This window comes from Camelus dromedarius, chromosome 3 (assembly GCF_036321535.1).
Source record: "Camelus dromedarius isolate mCamDro1 chromosome 3, mCamDro1.pat, whole genome shotgun sequence".
NCBI classification, from domain to species: Eukaryota; Metazoa; Chordata; class Mammalia; order Artiodactyla; family Camelidae; genus Camelus; species Camelus dromedarius.
This window is the reverse complement of record NC_087438.1, coordinates 105,472,431-105,490,313: the sequence shown is the minus strand read 5'-3', so window position 1 is coordinate 105,490,313 and position 17,883 is coordinate 105,472,431. Positions and strand designations below refer to the sequence as shown.

The window sequence follows — 17,883 nt, the reverse complement described above, 5'->3', positions numbered from 1 at the left end:
CTTGGTGGCAGACTTTGGTGTCCCATGTCCTCTGTGCTATTTATCTGAGCAATATGTATTGAACATTTATTTCTTGAGGCACATACCTCGGAAGATTCTGGGATGAACCAGAACTTGCATCCTAAAAAACAACCCTGGGTATGTCACTCCTCTGCTTCAAACCCTTTAGTGCCCCACTTCCACTGCCCTCAGAATAAAATCCAAAGCTCCTTACCAGGCAGACTTTGTTAAGCCATTTCCCACTGCACCCACCACCCCTACACACACCGTGTTCCAACTCTACAGTTTCAGTTCCCTGACAAGCCTTACTTGCTCTAACCTCTGGGCCTTTTCATGTGTCCTCCCTCCCACCTTCATCTAACCTGCCCATCAGGCCTCAGTTTGGCTATCACTTCTTCCAGGAAGCCCTCCTTAGCCACCAGGTCTGAGTCAGGAGCTGGTCCCTCTCCTGGACTATGATGGCGCCTGTTGCTACCTTAACACTTACACTGCGTGTCACTGACTGTTGCCTTGTCTGCCTCCCTCATCAGACTGTGGGCTTTGAAACGGCACAGCCCTGGTCTGTCTGATGTTTCACTGCAGCCTTGGCAGCTAAGGCCAACTCCTGGAGGCACCAAAGATGTACAGTAGATACTCATTAAATGAACACATGAATGAGGTGCCATTTTTATGTATAGCAAGTGTCCAATGAACAAACATCACACTGTGGCATCTGACTATACAATGGTTAGAGTCATACACATTCCAGAAACATTTTCATCTTTGAAGCCCTTTATTCCCAGTAGTTCATATCAGTTACTCCCCAAGCTAGAGTCTAACATATTAACCAAGAATTCACTCATCTTTCCTTTGATATTGTAATCTTGTCCTCATGTCTAAAACTAGGCTGGGGCCCAAAAGATTAAAGAAGTCTCACTCCATTGCAGGGAGCAAGGGGCACCCTTGTGAATCTGTCTTCAGTTCCTGAAAGTCTTGTTCAATTCACAGGCAAACACCTTAGCAAGTCTAATATGTGACAGCCCAGCATTGAAATAAATAAGACACAGTGGAATGGTTCTAGGCATTTGGGGGGAAAGAAAGGCACATTACACAGAGTCCCCTGGAGAAAATTCAGGCCATTCTCCATCTTCTCAATATGCATTTTCTCACCCTTCAGTAATTTTTAATCTCATCCCCTGATGTATGAGAAACCATAACCCATGTGCTACTGAATACATTTTTATTTTCCCTTCATGAGATAGATTTGGTTCCAAGTTATTTCAGTTTTCTCCCTTATACCTACAAGAACATCCAATTTTGTTCAGGCCCCTTTTAATGGCACTTAATAAGTATACATTCTGGGACCTGACAGGACAGGCTGTCCTATTTCAAACCACCTCTCAAGCTGCCTGTTTGAAACATGTGAGCAAGTACAAAGACCAGCTGGGGCACACCCTAGCTCACAGCTTGTGGCCATTTCTGACCCCAGGTCTGTCTTGCCCACCACTGTGTGTCTAGGGCAGAGGTCGCCAACCCTGGCCACATACTAGAAATACTCGGGGAGCTTTCTGAACTCCTGAGGCCTGGGCCACACCTCAGACCAATTATAACAGCATCTCTGGGTGGGATCCTGGCCTCAGTCCTAGTTGAAAGCTGTCCTGGTGACTGCTGTGGGCAGCCACGTTGAGAAGACCCCAAGCTAGGGTACTAGCACACAGGAGGCTCTCGTAAGTATTGTGGAACCATGGCTGGACTTCCTATTTTATTATCTGCTCCCCTGTGTTTCCTATTTGTTATCAGAAATCTGAGCAGGAAAGACAAAGGAAAATGAGTCACGAGCATTTTAGAGAGTGAATTTGGTCCTGGGAGAGGGATTGTGGGGACTGAGTTTCTCCTGCATTATGTATGCAGCCTTCACGCTTTCACAAGCCCAGAGGAGGTAAGTTACAGACTGTCTGACACAGACATGTATACACTTCTTAAAGGCTCTCCAAAAACCAGAGCTAACAGTTTTAGGCACTACAGTTATAATAATACAGAGATGTTCTTGGAATTAAATCTAAATTGCCACCTGTTTTCACATGTACTCTAACTTGGATTGGTTCCGACATTTGTAATTGGTTTTTAAAGTCACACTGGACAACTTTTCCCTCTACTATGAATCCTGCAATTTATCTGAGCCCAAAGCGAAAACCTAAAGATAATGATCCAACAGTGGCTGCACTCAAATATTCCCCACTGGGTCAGTCTTCCTTGAAAAAGAACTGTTTTGAGGGGCTTTGCTTTCTAGGTTCTAGAAAGGATGACAGTAAGTTTGACCTCACGAAGTTCAAGAGTCTGGTGACCTAGCATGCAGCACTGAGAGAGATCCTTGGTTTATGGGAAAGGATACCACATTGATTAACAATGTTGGCCTTGGCCATGGGCATGGGGAGTGGTCAGCTGATGGCTGGGGACATCCTGACCACTTCTGGCACATCCTGCTACCCCTGGCAATTTACATTTATATCACACTTCACGATTTGCAAGGAGCTTCCACATCCTTTGCATGATGGCATTCTCACCACAAGCCTGTGAGTACGAACTTTATGGATGGGAAAACTGAGGTTGCGCCCTATGTCTGAGGTCCTGCAGCCAACTAACATCACCTCCACTGTTGCCTCAAGGCCCTCAGCAGCCTCCTGAAACCACCGGGGGTTCCCCTGGCCTCCCCTTCTTCCAGAAACAGGAAACCAAGTCATTACCCACCCACCAGGCCTTTAATTACCTGCTTCACAGAGTTTCCTCTGTGATTTGCATGCCCCCTTGTCCCCTAGTCCAGAGAACCCAGCAGCAGTGTGCATCCCATCTGACACACCTGGAAAATTCCCTCTTCCTTGGAGCAGCCTCTGCATTTGCCTACACACGTTCCAGAGCTGTGACTTGCTCACACCCACTCCCTGGCCCAGCCAAGAGCCTCCTGAGAGCCCCTCAACTGCCCAACAAGCCCTCGATCCCAACTAGAGAGGGTTGTCAGGGGTTTACTGCCCATGATAGCTCAGGTCCCAGCATGGAAAAATAAAAGCTCAGGTATCTCCTGGTACCACAGGTAGGAAGTATACTGTCAGGCCAGGCAGTTCTGGACTCTCCAGGGCCCCTCCCTGTAACCATACAGCATACAGGTTACGTTCACCTGGATGACCCACTCCTGTGGGCAGGCCCAGATATGGGCACAGGTAAGACTGGCCATAGGCTATAGCAAGTCCTAGCTGATCGGCTGTGACCTGCCATCCAGGGTGCTGTGACTCCAGGTTGGAACACCCTCTTCATACAGACATAATGAGCTGTCCTGATGGGAGCACTTCATGCCCACGCCAGGCACTCTGTAAGGCCCACCCACCTCTTCTGGCTGCTTTCTGGGTGCCCTTCACCCCACCATGGCTTGATCTCTCCTTAAACCTCTGCCTTCTCTTTGCTTTACCCTTTTGGGGTCAAAGCCTCTAAGCCTCTTGGAACATGGGCTCCAAGGAGGGAACCCTAAGAGGGCAGACTCCAGCCCCACGGAGCTGGGCTTGGGGCCCTGGCAAGGAAGCTGGAAGGCACATAGCCCCTCTGTCCGTTCACTTCCACAAGGCTCCATTCTGGGTTCCCCTTCTTGTCCTGGGCCTCCAGGACAGTCACCCGCTGGCCTGCCTGTAGACTCACTTCATGGCTGCTTCTGGCCGCAAAGGGATACACTGCCACCACCTGAAACACATGGAGAGTGACACAGAAGTGGTCAGGGTGGGAGGACAAACAAACTGAACCAGAGAAGCTATTTATCCTCTTCCCTTCCCCCACCCCCACCCCCCGCTTCAGTTCTGATTGCTGGGCAGTCATCGCCTCCCACATACATCCTCTGTCCAAAGACAATGGCTACTTCCACGGCTTCCACTAATACCTACTATGTGGCATGCTCTCTGCCTGGTTTTGATTTCCACAATTCTGTAATTCCATTTGCCCCATTTTTCAGAAAAGGAAATTGAGACTCAGAGAAGTCAAAGAACTTATTCAAATGAAATCACACAGCAGGGCAGCCAGGCCTGTCTGACCTCAGAAGGGGGGCTCTCAGTCCACTGCTGCCATCTCACTGAGCAGAGGAATCGGCACTCCCTCCCCAGATCAGAGGGTGTCATCTGCCCAGGTCAGTTTCCCAGCTTGGAGGAGAAACAGGAGGTTGAGTGACACCTTTATTCATATGATTATTAATTGCTGTTTTCCCCATCCCCAGATTATAAATTTGAGGAAGGCAAGGGCCAAGGTTGTCTTTTCATCATTTTTATCACTCATCTAGCACAGTGCCTGTGAATATTGAATGCAGGAATGAATGAATGAACAAATGAATCCTACTTGCTCTGCTGATAGGGAGCGAGGGGTCAGCTCTCTGCTGTTGACATGGCAGGGATGATCAGACCCTGGGCTCACAGGGTGGTAGCTCCCCCAGACAGGAGGAAAATCAAAGCCCTAGTCCAGGTGGCCATGACCCCCACCCCTCTCCCAGACTCACCTGGGTCATGGTTGGGACAGAGGGGACTGGGGCTGGGGTGGGCTCTGGTGTCAGATGTCGGGAGTTCTCGTGAGGACTTGTTTGCCCTCTGAGGTCTTCCTCACTGGGGACCACACGGTACAGCTCCAGTTTCCCAGCTGGCACGTACCCTCGATGTCCTGTAGGACATGCAGAACATTATCTGGCTGCAGATCACCTTCCCCATCCCTTTTAGTGGTAGAGGAAGTCACCATCATTCATGGACATGACTACTTCCAATATAGCTTCTTGCACTAAAGTGGACCTCAAGAGGTTATCTAGGAACTTCACAAACCTACCCACTCCACCCCACACTCACTGTTTCCAGCTTTTGCTTGCTCATCCCCAGTGACAGGGAGCTCATCCCCTGTAGAGGCAGCCCACTCCATTTTGAACAGCTCTGGCAGAGATAAAAAGTTCTTCCTCAGACTGGTGGGAAAACTATTTTCCTGGTGCTGGCACCATGGGTCCCCTTTCCAACCAATGCTGCTTCCTCACCCCAGGACAGCCTTTCCCAGGAGGCAGAAACTGCCCTTCTCTTCTCCAAATGCTCCCAGCTCCGTCTCCTGTAGGAGCTATTCCACTAGTGTTCTAACTGCTGTCAACGTGAATGGCCATCACTTCTCCAGGGCTTGCTCAGTACCAAAACAGGCATCTGATTAACCAGTCTTCACATCAACTCTCGAGATTAGAATTGTTATCTCCATTTTATGGCCAAGCCAACCGAGCTCAGAGAGGCTCCATAACTCCTCCAGGATCATGTAGTCAGTAAAATGCTGGAGTTGGGAGCCAAACCAGGTCCTCATGACCCCAGGGGCTTTGTTTTCATCCCCATTCAGCTGTTTTTCAACTTGAGTCAGGAGACTGTTTTTCATGATTTTTGTCAGATTTGTATCATCTTAATTTTTTAATAAGCTTACTTTTTAAAACCTAGTGTTGTACAATATAATTGTGAATAAAATCAGGTGTTTCTGTACTAGTTATATTTTTTCTAATACACATTAAAGTACTTAATTATAATAAACTGTCTGAAGGGTGAAAAACTATCTGTAGACCCCCTCCCAATAATCCTGTGTAGCCTTCATCTTGTGGGTCACATGCCCCTCTGTGGAAGACACTCTGCTGGGCCACCTCCTCTTGGGTTCATGGTACCCCTTGCCTCCAGACCTGCTCCCTCCTGGGACCCTGAGCAGCATACCCAGGGGTGTGACCAGTGCAGAGGGGGCAGGATGACACCTCCCTCATTCTGGAAATCAGATGTCTGTCCACACAGCAGAGATCCAAACATCCTTTTTCTGCGTATCTCCATCTTTCAAGGTGATGCTGAAGTTCTTTCCCCATATCTCTGTCTACACCAACGATCTATGAGGTCCCCAAGGTATGGTCTTTGTCTTCCTTCCACAGCGCCCAGCACATAGTAGGTGCTCGATGACAGATGTTGCAACGTAAGACTAAATTTCTTTTTGGCATTTCATGCACCACACTAAGCCAGCTGTACCCCAAGCCCTCCACGTTCACCTGTGTTCATTCTCATCCTGTCTTTGCTCAGCTAGACTTTGGCCTACAAGAGTGCTGTGTCTCCCCACTGGCTCCCATTGGGAGGTTTTCCCTGAGGGGGGGAAGGGCTCACAAAGTCCTACTTACCTCCGGTGTCCACCAGCCAACGGCCACTGTTGCCTTTGGTGTCCTTGTTTTGAAGGAGGGCCACGATGTGACCCCGAGGCAGTGTCAGGTCCAGAGCCCCAGCCCCACTGATGTTGCTTGTCACCTGGTACAGCTTTCCCAGACCATACTTGCTCAGGAGAGCCTGCACTTGGCGTTCAGCCCCGGGAAGGAGTGGCTGGGAGAGACAGACACGAGTGTTTGAGCTGGCATGTCAAAGCTGGTGCCAACGTTGGCCCACGTGCTCACAGCCAGGAACCCCACCTCTGCTGCCGATCAGCCCATCCCCGGTGGGGCAACAGTCTCCTCACTAACAGATGGCCGGACTGGATGGAAAACAATGCTCTTAATACCCAAACGCACCTCAAAAGAAATGTCTAATTTAACTTCTAAAATACCTCTCTGGTCTAAACTTCTGGGGTTTTCTAAAATTCTAATTCAGTTTCTGAATTTCTCAGTTACAGAACTCCAGGACTGAGCCCTAAACTCTGCCCAGGGCATCAAACTAAGCAGCCCCACAGAAAAATGCCTTGTACATGTCTTTCAACCCCAATGAGCAAGACTATGAGTTTCATCTGGGCACCAGGCCTTACTCACCTGGCATCTTAAACAGCCAGCACACACATGTGAACAAAGGGAATGCAGTCTTTTATTCCATGGGTTTTGAGTTCATAGGTATTATTGAGACCCTACTGTGCACGAGGCACAGTAAGCTTTGTGAATGGCACAGCAGAAACAGAGGAGAGAGTCTTTCTCTGATGGAAATTGCCACCTAGCTGGGGAGAATGATTCAGTGCACATTCAGCGCATCCAAAAATCTCCTGGCATTGCCTTTGTTTTTTCATTCACTGCTTCCAGCAAAAGTATCAACAAGAAGGGACTCAGACGATTGTCCCCTTTTTGAAAAACAAAGAAGAAACTAAAAATGTTGAATATAGATTTATTACATATTTTCTATCACTGTATAGATACCTATGGACGTATATATATTCACCATGTTCTATATGGTTATTTCCAGGTGAGGAGGTGGTGAGTGTAGGGAGGTAGGCAGAGATGCTTTTCAGGGGCATTTGGGCCCAGTCTCTGCCATTACCCCTCCTCCAATGGGTTCCAGAGTCAGGATCAAAGACCAGAAGAACCCAAGGTTCCCAAACAGACCCTTCAGTGGAAGTGTAGAGACAGGGTAGTTTTTTTTTTTTTTTTTTTTTTTTTTTCCAGAATGGTGATGTTAACATGAGTAGCAAATGCTTGCCTTCTTTCTCAAATCTCTGCCCCTACCTGTGCAGAGAACAGCAGCACTCCCTGGGGGGGACCGGAGGAGGCCTGTAAAGATCTCACTGGGACTGCTCCTGTCCTGGGTGGTCACCTCACCTCTGTGGGTTCTGCACCCTTGGCCAAATAACTCAGGAATTTATAGGTGTGTGTGTTACCGCGGTGGGTGGGAGGGGAGGGGGGGACGAGGCGGGTCTCTTTTCCTATCAATCTGCAACGCACACTGGGACTGTGATGTTCCCATTTGTTTCTTGTTCTTATTTTTCTGCATCTTCTCTCTTTTTCTACACTTGGGCATGGAGTGCTTTTCCAATAAGAGAAATGCTATTTTGTCTTAAGCAGAAAAAGATAAGCGTTTCTATGACTCATCTGAGCGGCCGCTCTGTTCTTCCTTTTCTGCACCCTTCCTCTCCCCAAGCTGCAGGGCCTGCGTGGCAGCCCAGGTCAGTCCTCTGCTGAGGCGTCTCAGCATGGGCAAGCAAGTGGGGACAGCGGTGGCCCCAGGGGGACGCCACCTCCGCTTGGAGCTCACAACATCTCTGATGGTCTCTGACGTCCTCTGCACTCAGCTCAGGTGCGAAGCCCACCCGTATCTGCCCAGCTCTGCCGGGCTCCTTTTCTGTTCGTCTGTGTCTCTGGGGCCCCCTTCTCCCTTCTGGGGACTCTTGGAGCTTTCTCCGGACCCTTCACTTCACATCTCACATGCGACTGAAAACACAGGTTCAGTTTTCTCAAACTGAGTTTTCATCATACTCTGGGAACTCCTTCTCCCTTCATCTACTTCAGTTACTTTAAAAAATATACATGATAATCTATATATTCTTCAAGTGGACCGCAATTTTAGAGAAAAATACTTTGCTGAAAAAAAAGCCTTTGGATGGCCAAAGTTTTGTAAACCGTAACACAGCTAAAATACTGTCTTTTGCAATTAAAAATTCCATAGCAAAAAGAACACTTATATGACTTTTTATTCATTCTGAGTGCAGGTTCTATGAGAAGGTGATGAGAAAACAAGGTACATTTTGAAGAAAAATTTGAAGAAGTTCCAGGTTTCAGGATGTTAATGGCACTCATCCATTATCATGTCTGCTTTTACTTAATATTAAAATTTCTTATTCTTGACCTAAACCTTCTGTTCTGCTCTTATGCTTACTGGCCATGAAGAGCGCATGCGTGCGTGTGTGCGTGCGTGCGTGCGTGTGTGCGTGTGTGTGTGTGATTGCCACCTGAACCCCACCCCCAGCTCACAGAGAAAGGACAGAGGGAAAGGCAACATGTTCCCGGAGTAACAGGGAACACTGGGAAAAGAAAAGGGAAAGGAAATAGGGTGTTAACCTTACCCCCACTGGCAGGTGAGGGACACTTACTTGTGCGGTAGGAGGTGGCAGCACCTTCTCGAAGTTCTCTTGAAAGGAACGAAGCTGGTGACCAGCCTGGCCCAGTGCATCCTCCACCAGCTTCCTGAAGGCTGGCTCAGCCATGTGGTGGTGGGGCAGCTGTGTGGGGACAGACAATGTCATCAGAGCTTTCCTTGGGTGAGAGGAGAGAGGGGACAGGGAGATGCTGACAGCCACACTCTAGCCCCAGATGTGTTAGGATGTTATTTGATCATCTGTTGTTTCAGACTGGCTACTGCCCCACTTTCCTTTAAGAAAGTGTCCCTCTATGGGGGTCCAGTGGTATTGCCCCTCCTGGTGCTCTGGCCACAGGACTGGCCGTCAGGGCATCCCCTCTCCTATCCACTGTGATTGGTCAGGGACTGGACAATGGACCCAAGCAAGGCCAGTTGGAATCCTCCTATGAGATTTAGTGCATGAAAGCTGAGAACAAGAGGGTGACTCTTCCTTTAGATTCTGAGATGTAATGGTACACACTTGGAGCTGTTGGGAGCCGCCTTCTCCCACCATGCAGAAAAGGCCTCCTTGACAATAAAGCTAACCTGGAGAGGGAAACAGCTGGGAGATGGAGTGAAAGTCAGTGCCCCGAAAACACTGTTTGTACTGAATTCAACCAGGCCTGACTTGACACCCTCCTAGGCCTTCCAGTTATGCAAGTCAATATGTTCCTCTTTATGTCTAAGCTGGTCTGGAACCTGAGGAGTTCTGAGTGATGCTCCATCCTGAGACCTTGGCTCTGTTAGGCGTCTCCTGTGTTCCCATCAGACAGCCTTGGAGTAAGGAAGGCCCTAGAGCCAACAGAGACATGTCCTCTCTGATTGTCAGCAAAATCACAGCTCTTGGTTCTGACTTAGCGCCTTTCCCCCATCCACAGGATGCAGACAGATTGAGTTCTACTATGTTGGCCTTTCCCAGGCTCCACAGGACTGGTCCAGCTGAATGGGTGAGGGAACACTGACAAGGAAGCTGGCATCAGTCATTGACAGGCCCTAACATTTTGTATATAGGACCAACCAAGAAATGCCCTCTTTCTGTTCTTATAAAGTTACCTCCCCGTTACTGCATCCTAGAACACTCCCCGGCCCTGCACATCTCAGTCAATATACAAGGAGGTCTGGCCACCCTGCAGAGAGCACTAGAAGGTAGGAGGAGAATGAAAAGATCATCTAATCAGATTTACCCTCTGCCTTCAGGAAAGAGAAGTGCAGGTGGTTCAGGCTTCATTCAAAAAGAGTGTCTGAGACAGAACTCTGTACTAAATGCTGTGAGGGCCAAAAGGAAGAAAAGCCCATAGTTCTGGCTCTCCTCTAAGAAGGGAAACAGCTTCATCCAACATCCCAGCAGGAGGAAGGCTCTGATAAATGTTGCTGGAACAGAGGATGGTGAGATGGGTTCTCCCCATCAGGGGAGGAGGGATTCTGAGAGCTTCATGGAGAGACTCGTTCATCTGTCGCATATTTGTGGAGGTCCTACCTTATGCCAGGCAGTGTGAAAGGCATGGGGGTGACAGGGAGGGGCATTCTAGGCCGAGGAAGGAGTCTGTGCAAAGGGACTGTGGTCACATTCAGAAGCACTGGGCTGGAAGTTGAGGCTACAGTCATAGAGCGGGAATATGGGCTGGAAAGGTAGTGACAGTGGGGCAAATTTTGGAGGAATTTTCATGAAACAAACTGGATGGGGAAAGTTGAGCTGGGAAATGGGAAGCACAGGAGACAATATGCAGTATGAGGAATACTGAAATTGCTCTAGGGCTGAGACTCACAGGCCATTTAGCTCTGGTATCAACATCAGAGACAGTTTTAAAAGCAGTTAACTAAGTACTCTTTCCTATACTAACCCCAGTCTTCAAAATTCTAAAATCAAGTTTGCATTTGGAGGTTTGTCTAAACCTCATTGTGACCTATTTATGCTTTCAGCAGACGGCTCCTCTTACAGGAATTATGGTTCAGAACCCAGGCTCTGGAGTTGAACTGCCATGATTCAAATTGCACTACTAGCTGTGTGGCCTTGAACAAGCTGCTTAACCTCTCTGTGCCTCAGCTTCCTTTTGAAATGAGGATAACAATAACACCTCCTCTGTAGGATTACTGTGAGGATTAAGTGAGATAATACATGGAAGGTACTCAGTAAATACACTTACCGGAGCACAGTAAATGTTCACAAGGAGGCAGCTACTAGAATTAGTAACAGTGGCAGGAACACCAGCTTGAAACAATTACTCCTGATGTGTAGAAGAGACCCTGTCTCTGTCACCAACCTCTCATACATTCTGGGGACTGGCCGCAAGCTCTGCTATTTTCCAAGCAGAGCCTCCTCTGCTTCTGAGTTCCAGAGCCTGGGAAGGTCTGGAGTCACAGTTCTATCCTTGCTTTCATGGTCTTATCCATTAATGGAGGGAGAACAGGGAGGAGAAAGTTCCAGAAGGTCCCCATAGCCTCCTGCAAAGCACCTGTTTGAAAGGCCCAAACCTCACCCCATTCCAGCCCGCGCAAACAGCTGGCTGAAGGTGCTGTGAGGCCTCCCCTGGCTATTCCCCGGAGTTGCCCCAGTCCCAGAGTCCTCACCTGGGCCAAGGTGCCCTCTGCCCTCTGTAGCACTTGCTCTGCAAGGTCCCTCTGGAGGGTCACGAATGTGCACAGGATCTGGCCCAGCCACTGCATGGCCAGCTGGTTAAACTGTGGGAGCTCGGCCACCAGCAGGGAGTTGAGGGCCTGGTACGTGTGCCGGGCCATCTCCTCCTCGTAGGTCATGCTGCCCACCTCCAGCAGCTTCTCTTCCACCCTCTCAAAGTCCAGTAGTTTGTCCAGGCGCTTCTTGATCAGGTTCTGAGGGCCAGCCAGGGTTTTGGTCAGGCTGCATAGTGGCTGCCACACCAGACCTTCCAGACGCTGCTTCTGTGGGGAGAGGTGACCTTGGGAGTAGGGGAAGGAGGTGGCAGAGGGCAGCACAGGGAGAAGGGGCTTTGGAGGCAGGCAGGACTGGGTTCCAGTCCCACTCCTACAGACCAGCTGTGACCTCTAGCATATTACCTAACCTTTCTGGGCCTCAACATGCCCATCTGAAAAATGGGGCCAATGTATGTAACAAGCTTACAGAAGTGTCACTTCTTAATATGGTTACTGGGCACAAACCTTGAGAAAAATTTTTACGGAGTGGTGGTCAAAAGCACAGTCCTTGTGGCTCAGATCCCAGCTTCCTACTGACCATCTGAAAATCTAGGAAGGTCGCCCCCTCTGAGTCTCAAGCTCTCATCTGCAGAATGGGGCTACTAACAGTACATCCCCTGTAAGCTGGATTGTGAGGATTAAATGAGGTAAAGAATGTAAAGAGTTTAACACAGTGCCTGGCCAATAGCAAGGCTCAATAAATGTTAGTTGGGGCTATTTTTATCAGTAAAACACACTAATAATCTCTGCCCTGCTGACTGCCCAGAGCTGTTATGGATGTGACAATCATGGAAAGAGCCTGACTTCTAAATATTATTCATACGGGCTTGGCCACCTGCCTAACAAAGGAAGGAGAAGTTCCACTCACAAACTCGGGGAAGGCCTGGAGCTGCAGGTCTCTTGCCAGGTAACGGTACTGCACCACGGGGGCCCCAGGAATGTCCAAATCATATTCCTGAGGCCGGAAGCGGAGGAAAGCCTGGATGGAGTCAAACGAGACAGCCAATCACAGCCCGTCGTGGCCATCTCACACCTGAATCCCCCTCCACCACAGCCCAGGAGAGGTTGCCCAGGCTGCCTGCATACCTCCACTATGCATCTGCACAATCGATTCTAACCTTGCACAACTTGGCTGATCAGAAAGTTCTCCCTTAGACTGAGCCAACATCTTTCTCTCTATTCCAATGCTCTCCCAACTTCGTACATCTGCATACCCCCTTGGTGATTTTTTGCGACATCCATATTCCATGTGTTCTATTAATACTTTTTCTTAAATCAACTAAGCATTCCTATTTAAATCAATGCATTTAAAAAAAAAATCTTATGATACTCCCATAAAGGGAAAACCAGTAATAATTGTCATAAATAAGCATGTAAGAATAATTGCTATAAAAACAATGTTATTAAGCTCTGACTGGGCATCATAGCCTGCTACAGGCTCCCAGCCCAAGACTTGCTCAACCTGATTGTTATAGACATGCCAGCCAAAGAGGCTTTTCCTGGACTCTAAGGATTAAAACAGAGAGTCATTTGCTCACTATGGGATTCCATGTCAACACTGTACCTGTCGTGTAAATCCTGCATTTAAGGAAGCGCAGCCTTAATGCTTCCAAGTATCTGTTTTCCTCTGCAAAGCCAGATGTTTCTCTCATGGGCCTCTGGTTTCTCTCTCTCTCTCAAGGCCCCTCCATTCTTTCTCTGAGGGTCTTCCCCTTCTGGCTCACTGTGCTGTTCAGATCTTTCCACTCGGGGGGTCCAGGATGAGCCGGAACAAGCAAGGGATGTGCCTCACACAGAGGCCACGTAACTATGATCTCCCTCCTTTCACATACTTCCAATAACACCACCCCAAATCCTATTACCCAAAGAGCCTTCTATTGCCTGACTGAGCGGCTTTGCGCAAATGGATGTGACTGAGAACAAAACCACGTAAGAGGGATTAAGTGGTTGGAATGAGTCAGCAATGCTGACAAGAATGAAGGGGGAATTTTGGCGTAAGGCAAGAGATGTGCTGGATGGAAATGCAAACTAGTGTCTCTGTGGGCTGAATTTGGCTTGCAGAAATATATTTTCTTAGGCCTGCATAACATTTAAATTTTTATTTAATTAATTGCTCACGTGGTCACATCATGAGATTTCACCTAAAATTGTTAGTTTTCTTTTTTCCTTAAAATCAGAAGGACTGGCTGCAGTGGGTTCACATTCCCACACAGCAACAACTCCCCTGAGCCAAGGAAGAGCTGCCTCCTTAGATTTTACTCATTCATTCGCTCATTTGGTCATTCAAACTCCAAATATTACCATATATTGAACTCTACCAAAAAAGTCTCATAAACAGACGTTAAGTTTTGTATACTTGCACACTTTACTCAATAATATTACCTGCCTGGTCCCTTTGAGCACCCAAGTTTGTCACCCTGGTCTAAGAGCATCCCTCCAGAGGGCTCTGATTCCAGTGAATTTTGACCCTGCCCAGTGGGAACCTCACCCTCTGAGAACTCAACGGGCTCAGAAGCTGCCCCAGTCAGATGACCTGTAAGCTGAGGGGTGCTTGCCTGTGGCCCCTCTTCTGGCCTGAGGCAAGCAACTGGATGGTCTTCCTTTAGGTTTCTGCAGCTGGTGCCTTTACTAGTTTGTTCAATGGGCCCTGCACGCCTCCTGCCCGGGAAGCTCAGCCCTGCCCCACCCATTATTAACCATAAGATCCTCACCTCCAGGTTATCTAGGTAAGCAGCCACGTTGTTCTTCAGCTCAGTCACACAGAGCGACACCCAGTGGAACCTCTCTTCTAAGTCATCAAATTCCTTGTCTTCTGTCTGAGAATGAAGTTATGCTTGTGAAGGCTGAGAACATCCACATGGGGGCAGTGTACACCCCATACCCCTGTCGCAAATCCTCAATGGGGACCACCTTTCCACAGACCCATCCTTCAGAGGCAGTTCCTCTAGACCCAAAACCGAGTGGGATGATTAGAAGCAGTGAGTGCAGCTTAGTGATGCTGCATTCAGACTATGGAATCAGACACATGAGACTATGAGTCCTGGTTCACTTACTTCCTGGCTGTGTGAACTTAGGCAAGGGTTTTACCTTTTCTGAGCATGTTTCCTCCTCTGCAACATGAGGATAATATGAATACCTACTTCACTATGTGGATCAATTAATGCCTGGTTCAGAGTAAGTACACAGTCAACCTGAGCCGCTACTAGAAGCTGTTCAAGGCTGGTTTCTTGCCCAGACTCAGATATTAGCTCCCTGATCTATATAAAGAGGCCCCAGAGAAAGAGCAACACAAGATGCAGTGGAGAAAGCCCTACCCTGTCTCTTCAGAATTAAGTAGGGGTGCCAACCCTGCCTCTTCCTGGCTACGCAATGCTGGGAAGTTCACTCCCTCAGCCTCCGTTTCCTCATCTCTGAAGGGAGTCTAAGACCCCTGCCCCACCACTGCACAGTCTTGTCCCTTGGGATGGCTGGGACGGTACCCTTCCTCCCACCTGTGCTCACCTTGGATACAAGCCCTGCCTCCTGCTTCAGCAGCTGGCTCAGCCGGGTGGTCTTCTTGGAGAGGGTGTGTGTGTTGATGCGCGCCAGTCGCTCCCGGAGGCTCAGCTGCTCCACCTTGGTGTACTTGGAGGCTGCATCAACAGAGGAGAAGGAAGGCACATGGACCAGAGCCAACCCAGGAAAGCAAGGGCCCCTGACATACCCAGCTAGGCACCTACTTGGGCCTTCTTCCCAAATGTCAGGGTCACACCTATTAGAATGGCGAGTCACAGAAGAAAAGCACTGGGCTCAGAGCCCTCACTCTGAGGTGAGAGCCCTGGCTGAAGAGCTTCCTGACTTCTTGAGCCTCAGTTTCCTCATTTGTCAGTGAGGCTTGCCACCTCACAGGATCGCTGGGAGGATCACATAAAATAAAGATGTGAATGTGCTTTCTAAAGAAGAAGTCAAGTGAGAGGTGATTTGCCTAAAGTCCCTCAGTTCCAGGTCAGGATGGAACCATGCTTTCCCACTTATGGCTCAGGGCCTTCAACTGATCTGTCACCTGACCCCACACCTGAGTTTGAAACCTGGCTCTGGCCTTTTACCGGCTCTGTGACCCAGAGCAAATGACTTAAACTCTCATTTTACCCAACTGTGAAATGGGGCTAATAGTGCCAACCTCAGAGCTATTGTTAGGATCAAACAAAATAATGAACGAAAAAATGTGCCATAGTTACCCTCAGTAAACATTAACTAAATTATCATTACTATACTGTCTCATTGTGCAGTTGAGCTTTTCTTCTACTTAGGACACTACTGCAATTTCCAGAACTTTCTGTTTTAACAACCTGCACAGCCATGTGGTTTGGATAAGACTGATACCACTTTAGTTCAAGGGGTGGGTGCTGACAGCATAAGCCAATTCATATAATCCCATCCCCTGGACACAGAGATTGGTTCAAAGAAGGGCACATAACCCAAGGCATTCCTCTAGCCATGGCAATTGGTTCAGGGTGAGCACATGACCCACATGAGTCCTATCAAAGTAAAGCTCCAATTTAAGTATTACAGCTAGGAGGAAAATGGTCCCATTTTATCCTGGAAGGTGTGGTGTGCAGATGTGAGTCTTAGAATAGCAATAGCCATTTACTACTATGAGGGAAGCTAACCTGAAGAGGAAGGTGACACAGAGTAAATGCAGCGACAAGAGAATTACAAGGAAATGAAACCAGCACCCTGATCAAACCCTACCTAAAGCCCATCTTACCTGTAGATTTGTGGGTTACATGAGCTGCTATATTTCCTTTACTGGTGAAGCCAGTTGTAGATGAGTTTTTTGTAACTAGAAGCATTTTTACTCACGTACCCATCCCCTAAGTGACCCAAGTCCTTACCCACTTCTTTGCGCCTCTTGTACTCATTGATGTTGGTGATCACGTCCTGGAGGGCAGAGGTAGCCCTCTGAAGGACAGCATAGGCACTGGCATCAGGAAGTGTGTTCTCCAGAATTTTCTGCAGCAGCAATGGGTATTTGGTAATCCTCTGAAAAGGGATTACCAGCAAAAAACTGAGGCCTGAGGATCCAGCTTGCGGCCTGAGGGAGAAGGCTAGTGTTAGGTAGGCAAAGTTCACCCTTGGGGGCTCCGGGGGGCCCAGCCTCTAGTCCCAGCTCTGCCATTTAACTCACTGTGTGATCTCAGGCAAGACACCCTCCTTCTGTGGTCCTCGGTTTCCTTATTTGTAATGTGTGAGGTCTAGATGTTAGGTGGTGCTGCTAGTTCTCACTTTACCCCTTTCTGGGCCTTGGTTCCCCATCTGTACTAAATCCAATGGTCAGTTCCCTTCCATCAGATTACTTGGTCTCTCAACAGCATTCAAAGCTGACTGCTCCCTCTTTCTCAAACACGTTCTTTTTTGGTCCCAGCGATGCTCTTTGTCTCACTCCACAGGACACCCTCTTGGCCTCCTCTGCTCACTTCTCTCCAATGCCAGAGTGCCCCAGGGCCTCCCCGTCTCCCTCTCTCTCCACTCACTCTCTTACTGATCTCATTTAGTCCTATGGCTTTAAACACATCCCAAACCCAGATCTCTACTTTCAGCTTCTCTCCAGAGCTCCAGACTCACACAGTCAACTGTCTATGTGAGATCTCCACTTGGATATGTATGTTCCAAGCACAACTGTGTATGTTGGACATCCACATGATATTTCATTTAATAAAATGGTTCTGTTGCTTTATAAAAGAAAAGCTTTTAAGATCACAGGAACTTAATGTTTAAAGATGCACTTACGGTATTTAAGGGTAAAAAGCTGTAATATCTGGAATTTCCTTTAAATTGTTTAACATAAGATTAGATGAGGCAAACAGCAAACACTAATACTTATTAACTTCAGGTGGTTGGTATGTGAGTATTCATTACATTATTCTATTTTTCTATAGGCTTGAACATTTTTATTTAAAAAAGGAAAATGTAAAACAAAACAAAGGAACTAATAGTGTCACGGTCCCTTCCAGATGTACCATTTGATACAAGGATAACTATTTCCAGTCCCCTTTTTAACAATGTCTGGAATTTGCAGAAAGAATGCCCAAGTCAATGGCATCTGGGAAGAGATTTCAACAGTTTTTCCTTGATTATGACCAGTAGCCCTCAGACCCACTTTCTGAGAAACCCACGAGGGTTTCAAACCTCCATGTCTAAGCATGCCTCCTCCGTGAAGACTCAGAAATGCTGTTTACAATCATTATCTGGCCTCCTCTCCACGGTACTCTTGCCTCTTGTTTTTCTTCCTACGGAAAAATCTCCAGACCAAATGTCCAGGGAAGATCAGCCATGAGGCTAGAAACAGCAGGTGGGAGCCCCCTCATTAGCTGCAGGGGATGGG

The 17,883-nt window shown here is 48.1% G+C and overlaps 1 protein-coding gene across 6 annotated transcripts in view; it reads right to left on the bottom strand.

Moving 5' to 3' along the window:
• Nucleotides 1–753: 753 nt before the first annotated feature.
• Nucleotides 754–17,883, bottom strand: part of ARHGEF37 (Rho guanine nucleotide exchange factor 37) — a 61,802-nt gene continuing 44,672 nt past the window's right edge. For all 6 annotated transcript variants that reach the window (XM_031449327.2, XM_010989489.3, XM_031449326.2 and 3 more), the window contains 9 exons: nt 16,394–16,593; nt 15,021–15,151; nt 14,231–14,335; nt 12,388–12,498; nt 11,418–11,747; nt 8,824–8,952; nt 6,167–6,362; nt 4,505–4,662; nt 754–3,705 (listed from right to left, as the gene is read on the bottom strand). In XM_031449327.2, coding sequence (XP_031305187.1) covers nt 3,496–3,705; nt 4,505–4,662; nt 6,167–6,362; nt 8,824–8,952; nt 11,418–11,747; nt 12,388–12,498; nt 14,231–14,335; nt 15,021–15,151; nt 16,394–16,593 — 1,570 coding nt within the window. In that variant the 3' untranslated portion in view covers nt 754–3,495. The remainder of the gene's footprint in view (nt 3,706–4,504; nt 4,663–6,166; nt 6,363–8,823; nt 8,953–11,417; nt 11,748–12,387; nt 12,499–14,230; nt 14,336–15,020; nt 15,152–16,393; nt 16,594–17,883) is intronic.